The 24,316-nt window shown below is 43.3% G+C and overlaps 1 protein-coding gene across 2 annotated transcripts in view; it reads left to right on the top strand.

The window, feature by feature from the left end:
• Positions 1-24,316, top strand: part of GOLIM4 (golgi integral membrane protein 4) — a 111,308-nt gene that overhangs the window by 40,368 nt on the left and 46,624 nt on the right. For both annotated transcript variants that reach the window (XM_066600758.1, XM_066600750.1), the window contains exons 2-4: positions 17,070-17,144; positions 18,983-19,032; positions 21,228-21,281. In XM_066600758.1, the coding sequence (XP_066456855.1) occupies positions 17,070-17,144; positions 18,983-19,032; positions 21,228-21,281 (179 nt within the window). The remainder of the gene's footprint in view (positions 1-17,069; positions 17,145-18,982; positions 19,033-21,227; positions 21,282-24,316) is intronic.

Genomic DNA, 24,316 nt, shown 5'->3' with positions numbered 1-24,316 from the left:
TACAGCTGAGCGCTCCGAGCGGAGTATGCAGAATACAGCTGGACCGCTGTGTTTTTCATACCCTGGCTGTTCAGAGGTCTCAGCTGGTATACAGCTGTGTGCTCTGTGCGGGGTATGCAGAACACAGCTGGACTTCATACCCCCGCCTGTGTTCAGGGAGCGGGATGCAGCTGAAACAATAGTATCAGCTGCATATTTTGGGGCAAATGTGAAAACTGACTTTTGCTGTTTAACAACTTACATTAAATGTAAGGTCGTCATTAGTGACTTGGGAATACAACTGGAACTGATGTCCCTGATCTTGGCAGCTACTGACCAGTCTGTAACTTGTTGTTCAAGTCTTGCTTCATAGTACCATGAATGCTTTATTGCCAATTCAGAAGACATCTGTTGATTAGATAGTATTTCCAATGAAGTTGTAAAGAAGGAAAAAAAAAACCCTCCATGGTGTTAGCAGCTTGAGGGCAAAATATGGCTCCATATGATGTTCTTTTCAGTGCTGTGCAGCATACGCTTCCTTTGAAAGCTTTGTTTAGATAATGATTTCAATTAGTGTCCTTGGTTTCCTATATCTTGATTTATTTAAATTTAGATTCAATTTAAATTAAGTAGAAAATTAGTGTTATTTGTGTATGGAACATTTGTTTGCAGGTGTGCACTCCATCTATAATTTATATCTGCAGTCCTAAGAGAAGGTTTCTGAAAAAAAGGAAACTTGAGGAGCCAAATCACTAGTGAGAAATAGAGCTTATTAGCAAGGTACCTGAGAAGTAACTAGCCTATTTTAGGTTTAAGGCCCAATGCCCTGTAGCCGCCCATAGGGATGCATTCGCATCCGCAAGACAATTAAAAGCACGCAGACATGATTTTCTTTCCCGGTGTGCGTATTGCACTTGCGGGAAGAAATCACAGCATGCTCCATTTTTCTGCAGATCCCGCGGGACAGCTTCCATTTAAGTCAATGGAAGCTCTCCAATCCGCGGCATAGCCACAGTTGTCACTGTGGACGTGCCGCGGATCCGCGGGAAAGCAGGAGGTTCAGAAAAAATTGCACTGCTTATGTGTCCAGCACATCGCCGGGGGGGGGGGCCGTGCGCATCCGCCGTGCTAAAGAAAGGAGATTCGTCCGGCATGGAGGCAATCCGTGCTGGATCTGGACAGGTAAGAAAATGTCTTTTTCTCCCAATGTCCACGGGCATGGCTGGATTCCGCTCCGGGATTCAGCAGATGGAATCCATGCGTTCAAGTGGACATTGGGCCTAACACAAAGTGAAACCGTGTCTAGCTGGTTTTATGAACTTGACAGTAAACCTTTAGGCCTCCTTCACACGGGCGACACCGCATCGCTGCGAGAAAATCGCAGCAATATCGCATCGCTGCACCGTATGATATCGCTGCGATATTCTCGTAGCAATACCGCGATTTTGTAGCGCTACAAAGTCGCATGTGACGCTACAAAATCACGCGACTTTGTAGCATCTGCTACTGTCAAAGTTGCATCACATCGCATGCAAACCACATTTTCGTGCGATGCTTCAGAGAGGAAGGCTCCATAGAGAAACATGGGCTACAAAACCTTGCGTGTTGCGGGCATATCGCCGGACCTGCGAGGTTTGCGTGTTGTTTTGTAGCATGCTACAAAACATCTCATGTGTGAAGGAACCCACAGGAAACCATAAGCTTCTCATACATGCGATCTGTAGCATCGTAGCAATGCTACAAGATCGCGCGACTTTGTCGCCCGTGGGAAGGAGGCCTAAATGTTGTAGGAGTTCAAAAACTTTTTCTAATAATACTTAAATCCTAGTGATTATTGAAACTGATTTCAAATATTCAAGTAGGATGTCAGACTGAGATGGTGAAGAGATGATGCATTGTTATATCCTTGAGACGTTTGAGTGTGTGCTGAAAAAGACAAGTGTTAAATAGTAAAGACCTTGGGACCCTAAGATCAGTACCCATGAGATAATGTGGAAAGTAAGGCCCAATGTCCACGGGCAAATTTGATTTGCAGAATCTGCAAATCAAGCCACCCACAGAGATGCATGGGCGTCTGCAAATGGAATAAAACATGCGGGTTTGATTTGTGGACTTGTTGGTCCGAAAAACAAATCACAGCATGCTTCATTTTTGTGTGGTTCCTGCACGGAGGGCTCCCATTGAAGTCAATGGAAGCCGTCCGATCCGCGGCACACTCGCAATTGACACTGTGGACATGCCACGGATCCGCAGGAAAGCATGAGATTTACCACAAAAAAAAACAGTACTGCGCATGTCCGACAGTGAGCTGTGAGGACCATGCGCAGTACAGCAAACCCAGAAGTGGAGGGATGCCGCTGCTGGGGAAATACAGGTAAGCAGGGCTTACTGGCTGCGGTCAGTTCTGGATTTTGTGCGGGATTCCCTGCACGGAATCTGTATCGTTTGACCTCATGTCCACATGCAAAGTATAAATTGAGATGATAGAAAAATACTGTGATACCTGTACCTATATTTTTTATATATAATATATATTATATATATATATATATATATATATATATATATATATAATATGTGTGTGTGTGTTAGACTTGTTTGAATGTTTACAGTCCGCAGTGATGACATAAGCTATTGTTGCTTGGCCCCACTCTCCCCTATATGTGTTCTTGTCTCTTAATAATGATTTTTTAATAAATGAGGGCATTGGGGAAACCAGTGTTGTTCTTGTCATGTATTCCTCTTTTTGGTTAAAGCATTCTTACTTATTAACCGAAACCAGTGTTGTCAAACCTTACAAGTCATCCTTGTGCTAGGTTGGCTCTATTCAGTACTGGATGTCTATGCCTATCATTGTGAGCAGCTGTCATATCAGAAAACGCTGCGGCGCTCCACAAGGCTATTCCCAAACGTTTTGCACCAGATGTAAGGGAAACAAGAAATATGTTTTGAAAGATTGATACCCCTTTTCTGAGATTCCGGTAGAAATATTACACTGTTTCCACACGGCAACAGAGGTGAAAACTATTATAGATGACTATCTCCTCCTTGGCGGTTTATTATAGCAGAATTGCTTGGAGGAAATGTAATTTCAAATTCGCAAATTGTAAATGCTAATACAGATGCTCTACCGCCGCACTCGTTGGGTTTTTCAGGAGGTAGGGCTTTAATCCATAGTGAAAACAATTCCACAGATAGATAGTATTACAAAAAGGGGGCCATTAGATTTTGCCAGTCCTGCTTTTTTTCTGCCTTGAGTTCTTTTAAAGAGAATGTAAATCTATGCAATGGTGTCTGCGCTCCGAGGAGCAGCGTATACAATGTGATAGAAATGCAGTAAATATAGTGAAGTATATAATGTCTATAATCTATCTATCATCAGGGTGCTTTGGAACGCAGCTAATGGCTTGAGTCCCATGTAACACTTGGGAACGCCCATAATGTCATAAAATGGCGGTTCTTACATATTTCCGCTGCGTCATTTGGAACGCACATGAAGCGCAACGTCTCTCCTACATTCCAGATAATGTAACCCGGGGGGGCCTGGACCAAGACAGACATCAGAGAAACTCGCCTGAACTCTGACTGGCAGCAATATCCTCTTCTCTATATAATTAAGTGGGTCTTTAGACAAAATTGGGCTTGAAAAAGGGGTCATCGCAACCCCCGAAATGCGTCGCCTTGCCACTACCTAACCTCTATTATTACTAGTTTGTTGTTTTTATGTTGTACTTGCACGTATCCCCTTTTTATTTGTACATTTACTATAATATGGACTAATCGACTGGAAAAAACTCCTATGACCTTCTGAGTAACCTTTAATTAGCTGACCTGGATTGGGGGGGGGGAGTTGGCGATATCCAAGGCTCCCCTGTGAAGTAAAGGCCCTTTTACATGGGAGAATTATCGTTCTGGTCATTCAAAACCCAGCGCTTCCATGGGGTTTTGAGCGATAATTGCCCCATGTAAAAGCATGCAGACACTGAAGGACTGGACGAGAATCATCCAGTCATCCCGTTTTAAGCTGCTTAAAATCCTGAACGACAATTGTTCAGTGTAAACAGCAGTCGTTCACTACTGAACGTCCACTGCTTACAGTGAATGGAGAGGGGCGGTGGCAGAGCGGGGAAAGAACTCTCCTCCAGCCACCCTGCTGGCCGCGCTGTGAGCGATTCAGCAATACTCTCTCCTGTGTAACAGCACGGGAGCGAGCACACACGCGGACGAGTGTTGTGCAGTGTTTGCCAGACACTCGTTACATGTAAAAGGGCCTTAAGTCTATAATCTTTCCACACCTTCAGGCACTGGAGTAGCGAAGGAATTTTTTCCTTTTCATTTTTGTGATTGCTTCATATTCTTAAAGAGAATCTGCCAGCAGAAAATGACCTATTGTATAAATTTACAATGTTATGTTAAACTTATTTTGTAAGAATTTTTGGTGATCTTATATTTTACATTGTCACTGTCACAATATATATTAAAAACCATAAAATCCTGCCGTTTTCACACTGACCACTAAACCGGAAAATAGGCTGACACGTTCTGTTTTGTAGAGAAAAAGTTTCATTAGTCATCTGATTATCACAGACAGGATTACAATGAAATGCGACATGCATAATACAGTATCCACCACTCATAATGGGTGATGATCACAGTTTATCTCCTCCCCCTTCCTGCACAATTACCTCTATACAGGTCACAGAGCATGCTCACAACACTCTCCCATAGAAGTTAACATATCTCCTCCTGTCCAATGTATTTATGTCCCCTTAGGGTTGCGGTAAAACATATCACTAATTACTATTAACTACAGCTCAGGGAGGGGGCCACTCACATAGTCATGGTCAGAGAGTAGACTAAAAAAAATCTACAATTAGAAAATAAAAACGGTTTTATAGAAACCGCTTCAGCAGCAACATCGTTTTCAGCTAACATTTCTGTAAATAGTTTATTGAAGCTGCTTGAGTTATTTATAGGCAAATCATTGAAACCGTGAAAAATTTAGAACTATCTCAGAGGAAGGGGGATCTTCATGCCATTCATTGATTATTGACATAAAGTCCCCTTTAAAGGCTTGAAGAAGAAGTGGAGAAGGAGAATAGCTCACTCAGTTGTCAGGTCAGACCGCAGACTCCAATTCTGTATAAGACTCCCTTGCAGTATTCAGATTTTTTTCTGCAATGAAATATAAAAGTAAACCATCAGAAGATGTCACATCAAACGTTACTTTCCTTATTGCTGAATTATGTTTACTCTTCCCTTAGAAAAGAAAGTCTGTGTTGTGTGTGTATATGTGATTTCTGGTCCTTTAGACCTAATACATGCACATAAGTAAAAACAAAGTAAAGCCTAGATGAATGAGGCCGTTAGAAGTGACAGTACTGGTGCATCTTGTCTCCACCAGCAGAATGGGTGGAGAGAAACTGCACGCCCACATCTACGCCCCCAACTTCTGATTGGCAGGCCCATAGCACCCACAATCCTTACTGCTGCAAACATACCGAGGTGGGAAGCACTGGCAGATGGTTGCCGGCAGCAGCATCCTGAGCAGGGGAACAACAGCAGCTGCTGTCAGTCCTGGGCAGAGGTGCCCAGCACCACAACGAGGGTCCAAGAACAGCTGGCACTCCGGTGTTTGGCATAGCCGAACAGCACAGCGCCAGAGCGGAGTGCCAGCTGTCAGTCCGGTCCTCGGCAGAGCCGGAAACTGTGTCAGTGCGGTCCTCTGCATAGCCGGCCTTTCACAGCGCTGGAGTGGAAAACAGTTGTGAGTAGGGTCCTCAGCATAGCCGACCAGCAGAAGCACTGGATCGGCTTGCATTTGTCTGTCAGTCCGGTCCTCAGCATAGCCGGCCAGCACAAGCAAGCGCCTTGCAGCTTGCAGGACCAGACATGCTGTGTGCGGAGAGCAGCCATTCCACTGCTGGGGGCATCACCTGACCCCTTACCTGCCACTGAGACAGGCCAACCCATTTCTCCACACCTAGTTTCAGTGGAGACAAGATGCACCAGTACCGGAAGTGACCTGAGCCAAATGTATTTGTGGGTATTATTCTTGGTTTCACTCAAGCATAATACCCACAAATTTGTGCCACTTTTATTACAGCCTCAAGTCTTGACCCAGCTGTGGGTATAATAACCTGAACAGGCTGTGTCTTGGGGATCTGTGATTATCATTCGACCCACAGTCTACCTAGGACTTGTGACTGTAATATGGGTGCACAAGTTTGCCTTTGTCATGCTTGTCTGAAACTGGCCTTATGGCCAGGAAATTAAATCTGTGCCTCTTATGAGCAGGTATAAATTTGTGCCATTTTTCATTGATTCTGACAGTAGATCTGACCTAAGCTACTTCTCTCTTGGAAATCACACCCAATTTTCTTGTCACTGTCCAAATTTGTCTAAAAGAAACTAAAGTTCCATATTTTACTGCTAAAATGAATCATTTGCAAGATTTTAGTAGAACCATCCCCCATTCATATCTTTCCAGTTTAAAGTGTACCTTCAGTCCTATAGAACGTAAGCATGATACTCTCCAGATGTCATACGGGTCCGGTAGTAATAGCTCTTTTACACGCAAAGATAATCCTTCCAACAAATGAAAGATTTAGCAATATATTTGCGTAATGTGTTAATGATTTTAATGGCCATTAACACTTTATCATCTTTATTTGCATGTGAAAGGTCCTCCAGGAGTTGTTTGCAGAGTCCAGCTTGTGCTTAAACACACTGCTAGCTGTGTAAACAACTGCCAACACATCCCATTGTTCTTCTTGAGGCTGCTGACCCATTCCATTGTTCTCCTAGTGGCTAGTGTAACCATGTGGGGAGGAGAACATCCTGCAATCTTTGGAAAGATGAGCGAAATAAATTGAAATATAATGTATTTGCTCAGTCTTTCAGCGGCTGAAGAATAGAGTTTATGTGAAGTAAAATCCATTGTTCAAACAAAAAGTGCACAATGCCCACGTTTACATGTAACCATTATCGCTCATTTTTAACCCTTTGGATGAATTTTGAGTAATAATCGTTGCTTGTATAAGGGCTTTAAGCGTACGGCTCCATGTAGCAGCAGCTATCGATTGCTAATGTCGGATCAAGCAGATATATATACTTGAGGGCATTGTTTCCTGTATGATAGTAATTAATACCTTATCTTGTTGCGGTATTATATCCCTGAGGCCGCCTGCAGATGAGCGGGTTGGATCCGGCGGCGAGAATTCTCGCCGCGGGACCCGACGCGAGCACCTGCAGAGACGAGCGCGTATCAACCGCGCCCGGCGGCCCCAGCTCTTTCATGTGCCGGGCGAGCCCCGCACAAAAATAGGACACGCCGCGGTTTGTTTGCCGCGCGAGATTTCGCGCGGCCAAACCGCGGCCGTCTGCATAGGAGTGCGTATTGTAATGCACTCCTATGCAGGCTTTCAGTGGCGGGAAATCCCGCCGCGGGATTTCCGCCCGTGTGCAGGCGGCCTGATGGTTCAGTGAATTTCAAACTGTTCTGTAAGGTCCTTTGATCTACTGGTACACACTGCCAGATTCCAATACAAACAAAAAATGCAACAAGTGAAAGATTTATCTTCCATCGTAGATGATGCAACCTGAGATTGCTGGAGGTAACTGCACAGTAATCACTATCACTCTATAGAGCTGGTATCTGACAATGATATGGTGACTGTATCAGATAGAGGTATACTAGAGCTAAGATGAGGCATCTAAACCTGCTGTATTATAGATGGGCTGCCTCTTATATCTTTTTTTTATGGGGTCGCCCAATTTTAGGTTTCTGTTTGGATCCGATAAGTTCTATGTAAACTCCTGAATATTAGTACATCTTCAAAGTTATATGACCATGTGTATCCTAGGATTAATGGCATCTAAAATATATTGGTGCTGACTACCTGTCTCTGTCAAATGTGCTAACTACATGTGTGAAACACATACTTACTGTGTGTCAGATATATCTTTAGACTAGTTAAAAGTTAAAAATGAGCATAGATTCTGGTGTTTGAAGTAAGGAGTGTTTCCAATATGACTTTGAAGGGCATCTTACGGGCTAGTGGAGGTCACTGATAGGCAAGTGACAGCAAGTTGCAGCCTTTACATTCAGCGGCATATGCAAAGATATTTCAGTCTGCTGGATAGTGTCTGTTCATCCACTAACTTTTACTGCTAGCAACATTTTAAAGAGGTGCATAGATGGGCTATACATTGGTGGAGGCAACAGATCATCATTGTTCTCCTAGCATATATTTCCTGTGTGCAACACTGTATAACACTACATTAAACAAAATACAAAGCAATAAATACATACTGTGCAGAATATGCTTCTAGCACAGACCTTTCTGACATATACGAAAAGGACACCTATTAACCTCAAGTATATATCGGGAATTCCTGGTGCATGCATAAAACAGGTTAAGTCCTCGGTCAGACAAACGTGTATTGTGCGCACCTATAGCCGTGCAAAAAAAATGTGCCGCTCGCATATGTTGAAAATGTGTGAATGGGCAATGTTTCATATGTGCATCACATGAAACTTTGCCCGTTCAATGGAGCTGCTGTGCTTGGAGAAGCGCAGCTGCTGCAGGAGGAGAGAGAAGAAGCCCTGCAGTGTTTTGGGATTTCCCCAAAGCAGGGAAAGTGAGCGGAGCTATGGGGGGTTTCCCCATAGCATGGAGAGACAGAGGGGGGTGAAGTGTTAATCTCCCATTTCTCCGCTCTCTGCCCCTTGCTATGGGGAAATCCCCCATGGCTCTGCTAAATCTTCCTGCTATGGGAAAATCCCGAGGGATATCCCCATAGTGGAGAGTGTGTTGGTGGGGCTAGAGGGATTCTCACAGAGAAGAGGGAGCGGGGCAATCCTAGCGCCGCCCGGTATTATTGTATCTGGTCACCACCAGAAGTGTGAGTGGTGACAAGAAACAGGCTGCTTGACAGCCTGGCCACGCCCCCAGTTTGTAATTGACTGCATTGCTGCCTTACCCTGCTTGGGCTCTCAGGTCCTGGCAGTCACTAAGAGCAGCAGGGAAGGCCCTGTCACGGCTGCATAGGAAGCCGCAGTGCCTTCGGGGAAGCCGTGGCGGACACTGAGGAAGCGGTGGCGCGGCATCCGGCACTGTACACCACACCACTGGGTGACAGTGAGGAAGGGGGACAGGGAAGCTGGGGGGAAAGCTGGAGGGGAGTGGAGACACTGCAGTAAGAGTGTCTCGCGTGTCTCTTTTCTCTGACGTGTACTGCAAGTGCAAAGAGGCCGGCAGGGAAGGCGCTGTCACACCAGCATACAAAGCCGCGGCAGACAGTGAGGGAGCGGCATCGCCCACTGTACAGCAAAGGCTGAGAGTGGGGAAGGGGGACAGGGAAGCTGTGGGAAAGGCTGGAGGGGACCGAGGACACTACTGTAAGACTTGCCGATGCCGCTTCCTCACTGTCCGCCGCCGCTCTCTTGTCCCACGTGTGCCCCCAGTGCAGGGAGGCCGGCAGGGTATTCGATGTTGCCGCCGGCTAAAAAGAAGAAGCCACTGTTACTCACTGCCAGGGCCTGAGAGCCTAAGCAGGGGAAGTTAGCCCTGCAGCCAATTACAAACTGGGGGTGTGGCCAGGCTTTCAAGCAGCCTGTATCTTGTCATCACCCACACTTCTGGTGGTGACAAGATACAATAATACTGCTCCACCCCTCCTTCTATGCTCTTGGGGAAAGCCCTGTAACCCTGCCCCCTCTCTCCCCGCAATAGGGAAATCGCTTGCTGAGAGATGTGCGGGGAGTTCCCTACTGCCCCCTGCTGCTGAAGAATTGCCCAGCAGGGGGACAGGAGCAAAACCCCACTGCTTACAGCAGGACATTTAAAAGGTGCTTCTGACCAGAAGTGCCTTTTAAATGTCCTGCTGTGAGCCGCGGGGAAACTTTTCTGTGCGCAGGAGTTTCCTTTAACTGCTACTCCCATAGGAGTCAACGGAAACTCCTGCCCATCACGCACTGAAGATAGTGCTTGTTCTATCTTTCTTACGTGTGCAGCGTTTTGTGCCCCTAATACTGCGCATACGAATGCTTCTGTAGGAACCCTTTGGTTCTTTTAGAAGTGTTCATTTTGCGCGCGCAAAAAGTACGCTCCGGTGACCGAGGCCTTATGCTGTAAACATGCGATGATCCCAATGTAATTCCAATTTTGCCAGGTTTTATGTGTAGGAGACCATAAAAACAATTTTTTTAGATTTTTCAAAAAATAATCTGAAATTGGCAGTTAGTAGTATTGTCTTCAAATGAATTGTTAATTACAATCAAGTCTTGATTGCACAGTTTCTTTGGATTCGGGACTTTGTCAATTTATTCCTTCATTTTCTAAAGAACCAGGTAGACGATCAATCAGAACACTTGCGTGATGATTCCCTATTGTGCTGTGAATTGTGTATAACTGTGCAGGCAGCTATTCAGTCTATCCAGAAGAAATAACAAGGAACTCGTTCTTATACTGTGCTATGGATCTACAAGATTCTGTGCAGGTCTTTAAACACATATAGAACTGGCATGAGCAAATCTTAGTATCCAGTCATGATGTAATAAAGGTATAGAATGACATCGACAGTGCCCATATAGGTATTCGCAAACCTGGTTAAAAAAGTGAACAAAGGAGTACTTGTAGAGCAAATACATGGATGCTTCTTTATACACCTAATATGCAGGTGGGCATGTCTTTATGTACCTCTTCCTAAATGTTCTACCGTGTTTGCGTTGTTGGAGACCATACGGTGAAACCTCTATTGTGGAACCCACCCAAAATTGCAGTTGAAAATGGTCCTCTAGAGAAGTGGGTCTCTCACAGGAAAGTCCATCACAAAAATCTGCTCTAAATCTAGTGTGTAGGAATATAAATTGAGAGGCTTAAAGGGGTTCTGTCATTAAAAAAAAAATGTATACTTACCTATTCCTCCACCAGGCAGTCTACTTACCGCATCTTCTCCCCACCAATTTTCTCCTGGCTTCTGCAGTCTCTTCTTCCAGTGACGAAGCATCCATATAGATAGGCATTCCTTCCCAGGCTGTGAATGTTACATAACTAGTGACTTAGCATTCATAGCCTAGCAGGGAGTGCCGAGCTATTGCAGAGACTGCACATGCATGGAAATTTTTTTTAAAACGACCGCCCATTGACATTTTGACGACAGCTGTATGAGAAGCCCAGCATGGGTCTACCGTGCCACGGAGAGCGTTACACTTTCTTTAACAGCGGGGACCGCAGAAATGTTTGATCCCTGGTGTTTAACCCTTCACACATCACTGTCAGTGCGCCTGTGACTTGTGAAAGGCTGACAGAGTGAGATGCCTTGATGAATTGCTATGGCACCCAGAGGCTTGAATATAGTCTCTGGGTCTGGCAGTTGTGGTGGCCTATGAGCCGCATAGGCTTTCTAATGCACTTCTATACTAAAGTAGTGTATTAGAAGAATGACAAAATATGCTGATATTCAAATCCCCTAGAACAACAAAAATTAAAAAGTAAAAAAAAAAAATATTCATGCCATAAACCGACATTTCTCCCTTTTAACTATGTAAAAAAATATGTGGTATGGCTACAAAATGACCCAGAGAAAAAAAGTTAATACATTATTTAACCCACAGAGTGGACGTCATGAAAGAAAAAAAAAATGGCCAAACTAGCTATTGATCAACAAATGGTACCATTAAAAAGTACAACTCATCTAGAAAAAAACAGACAAAAAAACCCTTTCACAGCAACGTTGACTAGAAAAGAGAAATGTTAGAGGTCCTGCAGTAATAAATACAATTTTTTTTTTTTCAACTTTTTCAGTTTAAAAAAAAACCTGTAAGTTTGTTATTGACATAATCATATTGGCCTGCAGAATTAGTTTAACACATTTATACTGCACAGTGCACTGCTGCAGCTCTGGAAAAATCTTAGGCGATGGGAGTGGTAGGTTCAGAGGAACTAAGGCCACTCGTTCACATGGAGAAGGCAAAGCACCACAATTTCAATCGCCGGGCTTTGCAGCGATTTTACTTCTGTTTTTGCTTTTGACAGCGTCTTTTGTTGTTGTTATTAGACGTTTAGTCATTCCCCACTCTCGGCGACCCTAAAGACGAGCTCCCTCCATGTTTTTCAGTTTTGCCCTGCTTCTTTCAGTTGTGTGATATCCATGCCAGTATCAGCTCTGACAGTATCAGTCATCATGTTCTTTGGCGGCCGGGTCTTCTTTTGCCACTGATCTGTCCAAGCATTATAGGTTTTTCGAGCGACTCTACTCGCATTACATGGCCAAAATCCATGAGTCTGAGCCCGGTCATCTTCCCCTCCAGTGATATATCGGGTCTTATACGATTCAGGACTTCTCTGTTTGTTACTCTCGCCGTCCAGGGTATACACAGGAGCTTTCACCAGCACCACAGCTCAAATGCATCAATCCTCCTCCTATCAGCTTCCCTCGCAGTCCAGCTTTCACCTCCATACATGGCTATGGGGAAAACAGTGGTTTGCACTATCCTGCGTTTAGTTGCTATACTGATTTCCCTACTTTTCCAGATTTTGTCCATGTTTAACATTGCGCTTCGCCCCAATGCTATCCTGCGCTTTATCTCTGGCATAGATTCTCCAGCCTGGTCAACTTTTGAGCCAAGAAGATAAAGTCTTGCACGTATTCTATGGCCTCATTGTTGATTTTGATTAGAATTTAGCCATTTTTTGCAGTTGTCATAATTTTAGTCTTCTTTAACTTCAGGTAGAGGCCCATTTTTTCACTTTGAGCTTTAATCTTACATATCAGCTGCTTCAGACCTGCTTCTATTTCTGCAAGCAGAGTTGTGTCATCCGCATAGCGGAGATAGTTGATGTTTCTTCCACCTATTTTCACCCCGATTTCCAATTTATCTAGGTCTATTTTCCGTATGATCACTTCTGTATATAGCTGCAAGGAGTACATGAGCGTTTTTTAGCACATCCCATATGTGTGATTGGTGATAAGGTGCACTAAACAGCTAAAAATAGAAAAGCGAAAATTACGGCACTGGAAAGCGTTGTCCAGCGGCGCGATCAAACGCATGTCTGCGAGGCCTCGCTGAAATCAAAACGCAGCGGTATTCGCTGTAAAAGCGCCTGCGTGAGAGCAGCCTAAGGGTTCGGTCAGACAAGCGTTTTTTCGCACATGAATATCAGAGCCACAAGAACTGCACATTGTGTGCAGAAAAATTGCGGGAACGGGTGCATTTGCACTCGCATGTCCTATCCTTTGCACTCGCATGTCCTATCCTTTGCAGGTGCGATATTTTTTTTTTTTTTTGCATTTGTAAAAAATTGGACATGTGAACGCTTTCATTAGAAACCATTGGTTCTAATAGAGCTGCTTTTTTTGCACATCTATTCATGCATAAAATAAAACACTTGTCTGACTGCGGCCTAACTGTCTAAAATCACTGCTAACCTACTCATCTAATCTGATGATCTAAGAATCTCCCTGCTCACCATCAGATCTGATAAAAGCCCTGCAGCCTGTGCAAACTTTGCATTATAGCAGCAAAATAGAGGAGCAATTTGTGGCAGTCTGTATTCTTTCAGTGCACTGCAGACGCGGCTTGTCGTAAACCTCTCAACAGAATAAACAGTGCTTGCATTCTGCTGACTGTAATAACCTAGTTTTATTAACGGGTCTCTCCTGCTTGTAAATAGGGTGATTTCAATAGTGATCTGATGTTGCATGATTGCTAATTATGCAGTTCCCTAATATACCCTAAGGCCTTAGTCACACGGGCGTTTTTTTCCGCGATTTGCGGATCGCATGACTGATCGCTTTAAAAAAATCCCCGCCTGCTGAATGAGCTGCCTCTGATTGGTCACAGCCTCTGAATTCATGAATGGGTGAGTGAGTGCTGCCGCTGATTTGGCTCAGCGCAGGGACCAATCAGGGGCAGCTCTCAGCTGTCATTCATGAATTCATGAATGGGTGTGAGTGAGAGCTGCCCCTGATTGGTGAGGCTGTGAACAATCAGAGGCAGCTCATTCAACAGGCGGGGATTTTAAAGCCCCGGCTGCTGAATACTACTCAGAGCAGTTCAGGAGAACTGCGGGCCGCCGCGGCTGAACTCCGTCTCCCGGGACCAGGTGAGTGTATATATATATATGAATTTTCGGGAATGGCTTAAAAATATAAGCCCTTCCCGGAAATTCATCCAGAAATGTGTAAAAACAAAAAAAAAAAAAAAAAAATATATATATATATATATATATATATATATATATATATATATATATATATATATATATATATATATATTTTTTTTTTTTTTGTTTTTACACATTTCTGGATGAATTTCCGGGAAGGGCTTATATTTTTAAGCCATTCCCGAAAATTCATTGTGCGATCGCCGGCAGCCCATTGCTTTCAATGGAGCCGGCTGTATTGCCGGCTCCATTGAATTCAATGGGCAAACATCATTCTTCTCTGCCACAGCTGTTACAGCTGTGGCAGAGGAGAATGGTTTGTCTAGTATATGCTCTCAATGGGGTCGGCGCTGCTGCCGCCGGCCCCATTGAGCGCATATAGAGAAGAGAACAGGAATCGCAGATAGGTGCGATCTGCGATTTCTGTTCTATTATTTATCAGACGAACGCATAAAAAGCGCTCATGTGTCCGATACCATTGCAAAGCAATGGTTTTATAAAATCGCCGGACGCATGCGCATGCGCAAATCGCGCGAAAAAACGCCCGTCTGACTGAGCCCTAAGTATTAAAGTGCCTCCAAATCAAAGTTTTAACCTAAAAGGTTTGTGTTATCACAAGCAGCTCCTGGGACCGCCAGCAAACAGTTCACAGGAGTAGATTGCCATTTTTTAAAATTAATTAAATTTTTCCATTTTCCAATTAATCATATCTTCCTTTTTTTTTCTAATCTGTTTGTATTTTTTTGTCTATATATTTTCAGCAGTCCTTTCATTATTCATCACAGGAAGCATTACAATGAAGGTTAGACACTAGGGATGAGCGAGCGTACTCGGAAAAGCACTACTCGCTCGAGTAATTTGCTTTATCCGAGTATCGCTGTGCTCGTCCCTGAAGAGTCGGGTGCCGGCACGGAGCGGGGAGCTGCAGGGGAGAGCGGGGAGGAACGGAGGGAAGATCTTTCTCTCCCTCTCTCCCGCCCGCTCTCCCCTGCTCCCCTCTGTGACTCACCTGTCAGCCGCAGCGGCACCTGAATCTTCAGGGACGAGCACAGCGCTACTCGGATAAAGCAAATTACTCGAGCGAGTAGTGCTTTTCCGAGTACGCTCGCTCATCTCTATTAGACACATATGTACAGAGAACACAAGATCCACCATTCATAGTAGGTAATTATAACTTACCTCCCCCTCCCTGCATAATGACCACTGTACAAGTCACAAAACAGCTCTAGAACAGTCTCCCATACAATTCAATGGGTCCTCTCCTGCCCATTGTGTGAATGGCCCATGAAGCTGCTGTTAAGTCTCTCTAAATGCTGTTGACTTAAGCTTAGGCAGTATGGCAGCCTTCGTTGTCATGTATAAAGACAATGGAATAAAAACTCTACAGTCATGAAATAAAAAGAGATTAGAAAAATTGGAAATATTTTAGTATCTGGTTTTAAAAGGAATCTAGCACCTACATGTTTTGCTAATTAAACCCAGCATTTTCCTAATCTGTTTTCATTTTCTGATTGCAGAATTTTTTATTCTGCTGTCTATACATCTATACATGACTATGTGGCGGCCATCTCTCCTGATACATTTAGCAGCATTTAGAGAGATGCTTTACAGCAGCTTCATGGGCCATTCACATAATGGACAGGAGGGACCAATAGACTTGTATGGGAGACTGATCTAGACATGTTCTGTGACTTGTACAGAGGTCATTCTGCAGGAAGGGGAGAGTAGATGGTCACAGCCTATACATATTATGAATGGTGGATCCTGTGTTATCTATATATAGGTGTCAGTGTAATCCGGCCTGTGATAGTCAGATGACTGCTGCAAAGCTTCCTCTACAGGTCAGAAAGTGACATGCTACAGTACCATGTTTCCTCGAAAATTAGACCTACCCTGATAAGCCTTAGCTACACTACAGAAGAAAAAAAAGCAATACTCGCCTAGTAGTCAGCGTTCAGGTCCCTCGCACAGGGCTTCGGCACTGCTGCAGGCCTTCTATGTAGTCCTCGGCGGTGACAGAGCATTTCTTTCTGGTAGCGGGGCTTAAATACCATGTCAGCACTCGATTAACCAATCACAGACATTCAATGATGTCATTCAATGAATGGCTGTGATTGGTTAATCGAGTGCCGGCTCTGATTGGCTGACATGATGATCGATAGACTAATCAGAGCAATCGCTTGCTGGAGGTGGGATATTCAAGCCCCGCTACCAGGAAGAAATGCTCTGTCACCGCTGAGGACTACATGTAAGCCTGCAGCAGCAGCGGAGACCAGCGCAAGGGCCCAAAAAATAAGACACTGCCTCTTTTGGGGCAAAAATTAATATAAAATAGAGTCTTATTTTTGGGGAAACACAGCAGTACCTTTTACATGGGGCAATTATCGCCCAAATCACCGCTAAAAAACACGCACCAGCCACCAGCGCACTGAGCCAGAGATCGCTCATTTGCCAGAGCTCCCCTAAAACCATGCAACTATCGGCCTAAGTAAACAGGCAGTCTTTTATCTATTGACGACTACCTGTTTGCAGTGAACGGAGGCAGGTGGTCGGAGTGATCGACAGCGCGCTCTACCTCCATTCTCTGAATGACTAATGTCCCTGTGCGAAAGCACTGGAGAAATAGTCTGTGGGACAGCTTTAGGTTCTGTGGTCACTGTGAAAAATGCAGGATTTAAAAAAAAAAAAAAAACTTAAAATAACTCTTAAAAATATATTTAACATAAAAATGTATATAATTAATATTTATATAATAGATTATTTTCTGATCCTCTTCCCTTTTAATGATTACATAAAATACGGCTGATGCATTCCCTGAACACATCCTATAGGTGGATTTGACCCTATGTATAAAGTCCTGTACTGGTATGGCAATCCTTAAAACTCCAGAAGGTCAACTTTGTTTCTTTTCTTTCGCAGTGGTATATGAGCATCGCTCAAGACTGGAAAAATCTCTACAAAAGGAAAGACTTGAACTGAAGAAAGCGAGGGAAGGTAAAGCCATATTGGATTATAACATTATCGCTGTGATTGTGCCGTAGATATTTCATCATCTCTGCTCTCCACATCTGCTAGATTGGATTGCAGATTAAAAGTGTCTACGTTAATATCAAGTGTATGGTTCTTCATCGGTAACCACATACCATGTATCGGACTTAGCAATGTAACCTGCATAGTAATGTAGCCCCTGAGAACCAAGTTTGCTGACCGTGGCTGCAGGGCTCTCATAGTTTATTCACAGGGCTTGTGGCTGCAGGCTACCAGATTATTTCTGTGAGTTGACCCCATATAGTGTATAACCTGGGCTTTGAGTTACAGTTCAGCACATTATGTGCCTACTTCACCTGCCACACACAGAGGAGCACTTTACATTTAAGGGACAGTATAACAAAATGGCACAGATCATCCACCTATACAATTGGCTTTGGTCAGTTTGCCGTTCTGGATGTAGACAAAGCAGTGGGTACTGTAAGACTTGTCTGCATTTTCTATGCAAATGAGGAATCTCAGGCAATTAATTATTTAGTTTCTGACCAATAAACTGTGAAATTGCATTTCGTCTTATCAGCTGAATGAATGTGAATTTTATTTGTATTGTCACATGACTGAATTTTTGCAAAGTACAACAAAACTAAAGTATTGAGACATAATTTCTTCTAGCTTCTGTTAGTCGCTATCATCTCTTCGAGATGCGTGACTTAGATTTCCAAATGGCTTGCTGCTGAAAATTCATATGTGCCTTACTGCTGCCATCTTGTGATGAAAGGGATTATGACACATGTTGCATGCGATGGGAAGGTTGTGGAAAAAACAGGACAGAACTCCCCTTGACATCTCGGACATTAGATGATGAAGAGGCATCTCCCCCCTTGTGATATGACTAGTGCATAACTCCTTAACATGACTTCTTTAAATATATGTTGCAGTGATTCCTGTATTTACTCAAGTTCCTTTATCTTGTGTCACTTTTTATTTAATGATCAAGAAACATCAGGGTGACAAATTATACATTAATGGAGGACATGTGGACAAATAGTATCAGTACGGCTTTGCATCCCATCTCTGGCCTTTTATGTGAACTTCTTACATGCTGTCGCAATGTGAAAAGGAGTAATAACATGATTTAACTCCCTAACAATCATATCACATTTGGAAAAACCCTCTTAAAAAATGTCACCATTTTTATTGTAGATTTTAAATTTGTCTCATGTACATCTATTTGGCTCAAAATGTAATTGCCTTTTAAGCACATTTTAACTCCTTAGTGACATAACTAATTTTAGCCTTAAGAGACGGTAAAACGTTTTCCCTTTTTGTGTTCCATAACTTCTTTTTTTTGACAATGTAGCTGTATGACAGCACATACTTTGCAGGACAAGTAGTGTTTTTAATAGGAACCAATTCATGTAATATAATGTATTAAAAAACATCACCATTCTTTTTTGGGATTTATTTTATGGCGTTCATTATTGTACCCTTTATTCTACAGCTCAACACCATCACATCTACTACTTTTTCACTCTATGAAAACTTTTTCTTTTCAAAAAGACTTTCTGTGATACCTCACAGATGCAGAATGAGCTCTGTTCTTCGTTAAATCTAATGTCCTTTTCCTGCAAAAGGAACAGAGCTCGTCCTCAACTGTTGGGATGGTGGTGGTAAGGGGGGGGGGGGGGGGGTTATAATACTCTGATCCATGTAGAAAAGAATCAGCCATGTGGTCTACTTGATATATAAATCTTTTTTAAAGATACTGATATCTGATAGGAGATTTTTATAAATGACTCGGTATAGTATCCATCCTACTTTGATATTGGAATTTCTTTTTCTAGATCATCTTGTTTATAAGCTAGAAGCACAAGAAACACTGAATAAAGGAAGGGTGAGTAAGATGTTTATAGCTTTATGTCTCTTTATCTGTAACAAAGCAAAGTGTAATGTTGTATGTGACGGATTTCTATCCATCATGAGTACATTACCACTATTGATAAATGGTAGTTGACTGTAGTCACTTTCCTCAGCTATTGCATATGTGTGGTAGTCATACACCTCCGTTTTCAGGGCACAGTTAGATCAGCAAATATGATCTATGAATGTCCATACACATAGGATAACAGTCAGACAAACCCACTGAATTTAGCTGCTTCAACCAATTAGCTCATGGGAATGGAGGCCTTCTATTAGAGGATGGGTTGATTAGCTATGTTGGATTTTAGCATACCCCATCCTTTGTTGCTGCGGGTAATGAACTGTTGTCAGAGAAAAAAGCAGGCACGCTCAGCTGAAGCTATTGTGGATGCTTGTGGTGGAACAGGGAGAAATAGATGTTAGCCACATAAAGCAAACCCTACAGACAGTGTGGGAATACACCAGATTGACAAGGGAATTGATAATGCCGATTTCTCAATATAGCGGTACATTTCTAGGAAGAATAACAGAGGAATGGCACAATGCAGAGGTCTAAAAAGATGTTCCAGAAGGATTATTTCTTGGAAAATCCGGTATCTGATAGAAGATAGAAGAGCCAACATGTCTAGGCTATACTTACACTCTCTGGTTTCTGGACAAAATTCTGTCCCAGGACCGGAGTAAGGACTTCAGTGTTTCTGTGTTGTCCCTCCAATTTGTCGGATTCAGGTCCTATTTTTAGTAGTTCAAAATGGCTGAAAAAATCTTCCTAATACCTAATGCTCATAGTGCATTTGTAGTGTTAGTCTACTGATCCACTATACCTACACTCTGACTGACCATATCCAATCACATGATCAGCATTGACTAATCAGAAAGCAGTTCACAGTCTGCATTAGGAGGTTAAAAAAATGATGCAGGAATTTTGGACAACCAAAAATGGGGCCCATAACTGGTGGATCTGAATGGCAGCAGAACAGCTACAGGTAATATTCCACCGCCGCCGCCTGTCCCCGGACAGAATTTTGTCCCAAAACCAGAGGGTCACTTTAAAAAGGTTAATAAGGATGAGCTATCCTCGGGGTCATCTGTCTGAAGTGGCCGGAGTTCTGCCGCCACTTCACTATGTACCAGGCACTGCACTGTACATTTGACAGCAGCTGGGCCTGGCATAACACGTCAATCCTATTCAGTGGCACTGAGATGCTCTTAGGCTATGTGACCATTGACATCACAAGCCTGAGAAGAGGCAATCTTCTGAGCGGTGCGGCCTCTTCAGTCAGCTGATTGCCAGGCGTCCCCAGTGGTGGAACCCATCGATCTGATATTAGTGACCTACCTGATAGGTCACCAATATCAAAGTCCTGGAAAAAAAACCATTGTAGGAATATGCAGTCTTTTAAATACACGCCTGCAGATCCAAGAAGCAGACTTTATGATTGCTCTGCACATTCATATGCATGTGTAAATAAACCGCACAGCCCTAGAACAGAGATCCCACAGATTTTTAGTTCCTTTAATAAAATCTATGTGTGATCTACCGTGTTTTGGAGAAAAAGATACCAGTGATACAAGTTACAAGCAATACATGAACTTTATTTCTCCTTTTACATGTGCAATGTTTGTACCCTATTGGTCTTTATCAAACTATTGTATTGTAGTTACTGGTAGTGTTCATCTCCTACATAACTAACAAAAGTTCACGTGTTTAACACATGTACAGTATGTTTGCTTTATGCTGTATCAGAAAGTTAAAGCACCTTTACACGGTATGACTGTCAGCACATCCGCGACTGACAGCTGTCCCACCTGTGCTTTCACACAGGTGTGATAGTCGCTCGAAGAATACAGGTGGAGCCCGCTGGAGATCTCTTCTGTCCGCCTGACTCCAATCACTGCGAACAGACAGTCATTCATAGATGAACGACTGCCTGCTTAAATGGGCCGATAGTAGATTGTTTTTTAGCTGGCCTAAAAAAAAACTAAGCAACGCAAGTCAGCGATTTCTTGCACAGTGCCCTGTTGGGGGCTGTGCGGACTTGGGATGAACATAGCCAGAAATTGCTGTTGCAGGCAATTATTCAGGAGAAAATTACGGCATGTAAAGGTACCTTAACTAATGTGAATGTTACTAAAATATATTGCTAAAAAACATGCTTTATCTTACAGCAAGATTCAAACACCCGATATAATGCACTCAGTGTGCAGCACCAAATGTTAAAGGTAAGTAAATTCCATATTATAGAGTATCTGTAACCTAATTCTGCTTTAAGACCTAATCAGGTGAGGCTGTGTTCACATTGCTTTTCACCACGCCATTCATTGTATGTGCTGGAAAAGCTACCAACACATATGCTAACATATCCATAGCCCTCCATTCACCCGGTGAAAGCCACAAGAGTGTACTTGTCCAATTTCACCTCCCTTCATGGATCGGGTTTGTGACGCGGAGATTTGAAATTACTCTGGCAATCCGCAGCTATTGCTCATGCGCCCGCCAGCTTGGCAACTGGCGGGTGCGCAGAAGCCAGGGTAAGCTCCGTGGATAAATCTGGGGGCCTTAGGTACGTAATTTCATCTCCCTTCATGGATATGAAGGGAGGAAACAAACTTTTTTTTTTTTTTTACACTTTTTTGTAACTACTTTTTTGTTATCCATTGGATAACAGCAATCATGTGACCAGGAACCACATACAGCTACTCATACTAGCCAGGAGCAGGGAGTTTTAAGATTTCCTGTGCCTCCCAGGCTTCTGCGCATGCATGTGACATAATGACGTCTTGCACGCATGCGTAGAAGACCGGCGTCAGGTCCTGGAGGACTAGAATGCCGTGAGACATTGCTAAGGAAGGGGAATGAGTATCCTCAGCTCCCTGTAAGGATCTGATCCGTAAGCGGAGCTGAAACTTTAACTTTATTTTACTTTTTATCCACTTCAATGCGATCACCGGTATCCGGTGGATACCGGCGATCGCGTTACCGGGGAAAGCTTCCCATGGTCCCCCATGACAGCTCCAGAATGTCGTCTACCTCTGGTAACCGACAGCATGGAGCTGTTATGTCCAAAGCCTGCAGGGCTTGAATCCCCAGAGGTAGCGTGTTTTTACGGCCCTGGGGATTAAAGCCCAGCAAACCAGGACGTAAAAACTCTAAGGGGTGGCCACTAAGGGGTTAAAAGGCAATTTCAAATCACAAAGCCATAGAAGAATTTGGGAGTATAAGTTTATACACATCTTTGACACTTTGAATAGAGGCCTAAATTCTTCAAGAGGATTCATGTGTGACTGGGAAGTATGAGAAATTTATAGCACAGATAACACTGCTGGCCTGGTGACAACACTAATTCAGGGACCATAAAACCTTCACATCCCTTATCAGTGGACTAATTAAGTATTTACTTCTCTGCTCATTCTGTTCCGGTATTGTTTTAAGTGCAAATTAACCACACATGCATTTATATGTGTATATAAATGCATGTTTCTTTAGATCTATTCCATAAGCTTGAAGAAGAACCCTGCGTATGTTCAAAGCTTGCGTATACCGTGTTTCCCCGAAAATAAGACAGTGTCTTATATTAATTTTTGTTCAAAAAGGTTTAAATTTTTTACATGTATAGCTGCCTGGACACTATTTAAATTGACTTTTTAAATTAACTGTTAGCAGGGCTTAATTTTGGAGTAGGGCTTATATTTCAAGCATCCTCAAAAAGCCTGAAAAATCATTTTGCCTCCTCAAAAATTCTGGAAAATCATGCTATGTCTTATTTTCAGGGTATGTCTTATTTTCAGGGAAACAGGGTAACATCATGTATTTTTGTTAGTCATTAAAAGGTATCATATCTACAAGAATACTTGGTGTCTGTTACTGAGAACAATCAAATTTTTTCAACATGAGAGCCTATATAAGAAGTATGTCACTATAATACCATGGTTTGATCTGCATGATACATTGCATGTTAAAGTGTACCTGCACTTTCAGGAGTCTTTTCAGGATAAGTTTCCATCATATGACTTGTATCTTGCATTTATCACCAGTTCCCCCTCCCCCCCTGCAGGCTGCATCCCTAATTTTCAGTCTTCTCTGAGCTGGTGAGTGGAGACCTCTGCTATGATGTCTTCTATATACTGCACATCAAGCAAGCAGCAGATTCTGCTTGCAAACTCTATATAGAATGTAGACAAATCCCATCAGCATGGAGAAAACTAAAGAAGTACTCAGCAGTGTAGATTTGATCTCAGTAGCTTTAAATCACTTACCAGTTAGCTGCTGCAGCATCTGTATGAGTCTCCACATATTTCTTTTTTTCTACTTTTCTCCATCTTTCTCCCCTTTCCTCTCTATAAACGTCTATGGACGGCATGAGTCACAACACACACATTTCCTGTGTTCCATCTTGGTGTCTCTGTTGCTAGAGACAGATGTCACTTGAAAACAAGCAGTTGACACCAAATTAGAAGGGAGGTTCAGCCCTAGTTTCCAGCATTTTTTAGGGTGTTTTTTTTTTTTTTAGAACAAAAACATAATTTTAGGTAAAGTGATTTGCACTTTTGCTACCGTGTTTCCCCGATAGTAAGACACCCCCGATTGTAAGACGTATCGGGGGTGTCAGGGGGGTCGGCCAATGTAAGCCGTACCCCGAAAGTAAGACATACCGTAGAAAAAAAAAAATCATTACTCACCTCCCCCGGCGTTCTGTCGCGCTCCGGCAGGATGTCGCTCGCTCCTCGTCCCGGGGCAGCATTGCTTTCTGAATGCGGGGGCTTGAAATCCCCGCCTCCAGAAAGCTAATACACACGCCGTCAGCCAGTTACAGAATGGCTGTGATTGGCTGAAGGCGCACGTGGCTTCAGCCAATCACACTATTCAATGACATCATTGAATGGCTGTGATTGGCTGAAGGCGCACGTGGCTTCAGCCAATCACACCCATTCAATGATGTCATTGAATAGTGTGATTGGCTGAAGCCACGTGCGCCTTCAGCCAATCACAGCCATTCAATGCTGTCATTGAATGGCTGTAACTGGCTGACGGCGTGTGTATTAGCTTTCTGGAGGCGGGGATTTCAAGCCCCGCATTCAGAAAGCAATGCTGCGCCGGGGACGAGGAGCGAGCGACATCCTGCCGGAGCGCGACAGAACGCCGGGGGAGGTGAGTAATGATTTTTTTTTATTATAAGACATACCCCGAAAGTAAGACATAGTCTGGCTTTTGGGGATAAAAAGAAAGTAAGACACTGTCTTACTTTCGGGGAAACACG

Source organism: Eleutherodactylus coqui, chromosome 1 (assembly GCF_035609145.1).
Source record: "Eleutherodactylus coqui strain aEleCoq1 chromosome 1, aEleCoq1.hap1, whole genome shotgun sequence".
In the NCBI taxonomy this organism is placed as follows: Eukaryota; Metazoa; Chordata; class Amphibia; order Anura; family Eleutherodactylidae; genus Eleutherodactylus; species Eleutherodactylus coqui.
Note: the sequence above shows the minus strand (reverse complement) of the source record. Positions and strands in the feature narration are given on the sequence as shown.